General features: G+C 39.9%; 1 protein-coding gene across 1 annotated transcript; it reads right to left on the reverse strand.

Annotated features, from left to right (window-relative positions):
- Nucleotides 1-258: 258 nt before the first annotated feature.
- Nucleotides 259-2,830, reverse strand: LOC119282449. The gene is made up of 5 exons (XM_037562676.1): nt 2,727-2,830; nt 2,256-2,652; nt 2,105-2,149; nt 1,062-1,470; nt 259-593 (listed from the first exon to the last, which is right to left on the reverse strand). The coding sequence occupies exons 2-4, from the start codon at nt 2,649-2,651 to the stop codon at nt 1,096-1,098; spliced, it is 816 nt and encodes a 271-aa protein (XP_037418573.1). The 5' UTR covers nt 2,652; nt 2,727-2,830; the 3' UTR covers nt 259-593; nt 1,062-1,095.
- Nucleotides 2,831-3,105: the final 275 nt, after the last annotated feature.

Below are 3,105 nucleotides of genomic sequence, written 5' to 3' on the forward strand. Positions count from 1 at the left end.
TAGTGCACATATATCTTTTAGGAAGCACTAGAAGTAAATAATATTTCCTGAAACTTGATAATAATATTTATCTACCAAAATTTATAGCAGTAATTCATTCTTTTAAAACAAAATTCTATTATCAAGAACACAAGTCTTTCCTAGTTTTGTCTCGTATAATGTAGCGATAACACCAAAACTTTGCCTACATACTAAAGAATGAGAAGTTCTAATATTTAGATTTACCATTTCATCACGCGTCTGTAATACACTCATATGTAACATTGTCATAGATATATTAACATAAACAGAAGCACTCCTTTATTCTCATACAACCCCCCATAATATATGGATGGGGCATAAACTAGACATAGAGTGTCTCGATTTTTTCTTCAGACATAAAATCTTGGAGACCTAATTATGAACTTCATAAAAAACCTGACCGGGCTAATGGAAACCACTATTGGTTGCCAAAGTAGGTAGTCATTGATATGTTTAATACAACCATCAAGTATCCAACTTTATTCAGACAAATTGCACTATTCTTGGATTCCATAGTCGATTCACGGTTTGGCCACCATCCTTTTATCATGATCATTTACTTCAATTTTGCACTGCAATTCAACCAAAATGAATGCCTTTCGCATGAGTGACATTGATGAGGCAAAACTACTCAAATCATGCCCTAGTTCACTATAACTCAAATTGTGTAGCCCTTTATTATAGTGGGTGTTTAGCAACTTAATTAGTTAAAGTATGTTTATGTTATCTATTGTATTATTGGCATGGCTTCAGAATAATGAACTTTTGGGGCTCTATATCATGATGTCGGCTCAATGGAGGTACAAAATTCATCAGTATCACATAATGATTTACTCTGGTATGAAACTTTGTGTTGCCAAACTAGCTCGGACGTTGTCGACCTATTTTTTCAGGAGTGAAAATGTCATGCAGGTAAAAAAAAACTTGCGACTGCATGTCATATTTGCAGTCGAAATTGATAATTACATATTTGGATCCTTCAAACTATATACGTGGTGGAATATACTATGGCTAGCTGAGGTTGAGGCAGATGAAAATACCTTGAGAGGCTAGGATGGAGGGCACGCCACATTGTCACACTATACATTCATAGCCAGAACTGATGGTGATCATCTCATCAAGGGCAAGATCAATTTTCTCTAGTACCTCATGTAACTGTTTTGACAACTCCCAACCAGATCGGATGAAAATGATATTTCTTTTCTGACAATCCATGACGAGTGTGCGAGCAATGCAAAAGGTTGTATGTAGCTTTTCTATTGAAGCCCTCATGTATGGGTCCTTCATGAGTTCTGTATTTCCAAACTGTGAAAGGAGGGTGTTGACTCCATTCACACGCTTTTCAATTTCATTGCACTCTGCCTTGTTCCTCTGAACTTTATCCAACGCTACCTTTATCTCAACGGCAACTTCAGAAATTGTATGTGGTACACTCCGTGTTCGTTTGTCCTTCACAGTAATGACATATGTTATCACGCTAATATGGTTAAATAGTAGAGGTAAGCTAATGGATTGATAAAACACTAAGGCAATGTTCGGTTAAACCTCTCCTGGAGAGGATTGGGGAGGTTTGGACGGGATTGACGTGGATTTTAGCTTATTGGGGATTGAATCCTCCCCAATCCACTCCAATCCTCTTCAAAATTCATGCAACCGAACAAGCCCTAAGGGGTTAATTCAATAACAGATAAGCTTCATTTGGTAGGGTATTATGATCATTTACTAAAAAAAAAGGGTTGATGAACCACATGTCAATATTGTCTTTAAATGATATTATTATTATTTAAAAGTTCATATACTAAAATATCATAGGGTTTGTAGTTTTTTTTCCGCAGAAATAGGTTTTATAGTTGTTGATCCTGAGCAACCAAAGGATGCAAGCTTAGAATTATATAATGCAAGCGTAGAATTATATGGCCAAAACGCCTACTCCCTCCATCCCAAAATAAGTGTCGCCGTACAACTTTAGTGCAAACTTGTACTAAGTCATTGATACTTACTTTGGGACGGAGGGAGTATAATATAGATAAATATTAATATTGTAAGAATTTGTAGAATGTACAAAAGGTTCACCCCATAATACCAATTGGAGCGAACGGCCTTGTCCATCCGGTACTTGGTAGAGATTCTGTTAGACAGTGACCATCCTTCAGCTATATATGCATTATTCATGGTAAAATCAAAAGAAACACCAATAAAAAGATTATGTGCTACGCATGGAAAACTTAACGTACAAGTGGCTTGGTGCGCGGCGCAATGCAGACCATGATGGCAAGCGACACCTCGGAGTTTATACAAGATATACTCTGGTCCACCTGGTTGAGCTGCTTGGACATCTCCCCGGCCTTTATGAGGAGACAACACATGTTGGTCTCTTCCTGGCAGTCTGTGACGAGCTCGAGCGCCTCGGCGAGGATCTCACGCAGCGCCTCCAGTGCAGTGCCGCTCCCCTCGGGGTTCATTAGCTCCGCGTCCTTTTGGCACAACGAGAGCGTGTGCCCGACCCTCTCCACACGCCTCTTGATCTTTTGGCATTCCTTTTCATTCCGTTTAACTGTATCCACAGCATGTTTGATCTTGAACACAATATCGAGAGCGTTTGTCACGCTACCCAGTACCGCGTCGGCCATCCTAATTGATTGTACAACAGATCAGCAGATATTGAGTACAATTACAACTACGTAGTATACAGGGATAACCCCTACCTTTGTTATCTCCTCCTTTTATCACCTGACGGGAGACAGGGGGCTCTTCCGCTCTTGCTTCCTCTAAGCTTGCTTGTGCGTTGTACCTGGCAGCTACATTAGTGTGTTGGCTCGGTAGCAACTCCATGGTCCTATTAATAAGAGCTCATGCCATTAAGATGCCTCCTGCTCCAAAATGTTCCTTTCCCTCACGCAAGCAGCTGTAAAGTGGGAGGCATTGATGCTCTCGTCCGGAACTGTAGGAGATAATTCCATGGCTGGAATCAAGTACCTCCTATGATTGGTGCACGCCATGATAAAGAAACAAAGAGATATGTTCCCGATTTCCAGCACACTCTTTCACAAAAATAACACTTTGTAGTACAAGGATAAGGCGTCA

Source organism: Triticum dicoccoides, chromosome 3B, assembly GCF_002162155.2.
Source record: "Triticum dicoccoides isolate Atlit2015 ecotype Zavitan chromosome 3B, WEW_v2.0, whole genome shotgun sequence".
NCBI lineage: Eukaryota > Viridiplantae > Streptophyta > Magnoliopsida > Poales > Poaceae > Triticum > Triticum dicoccoides.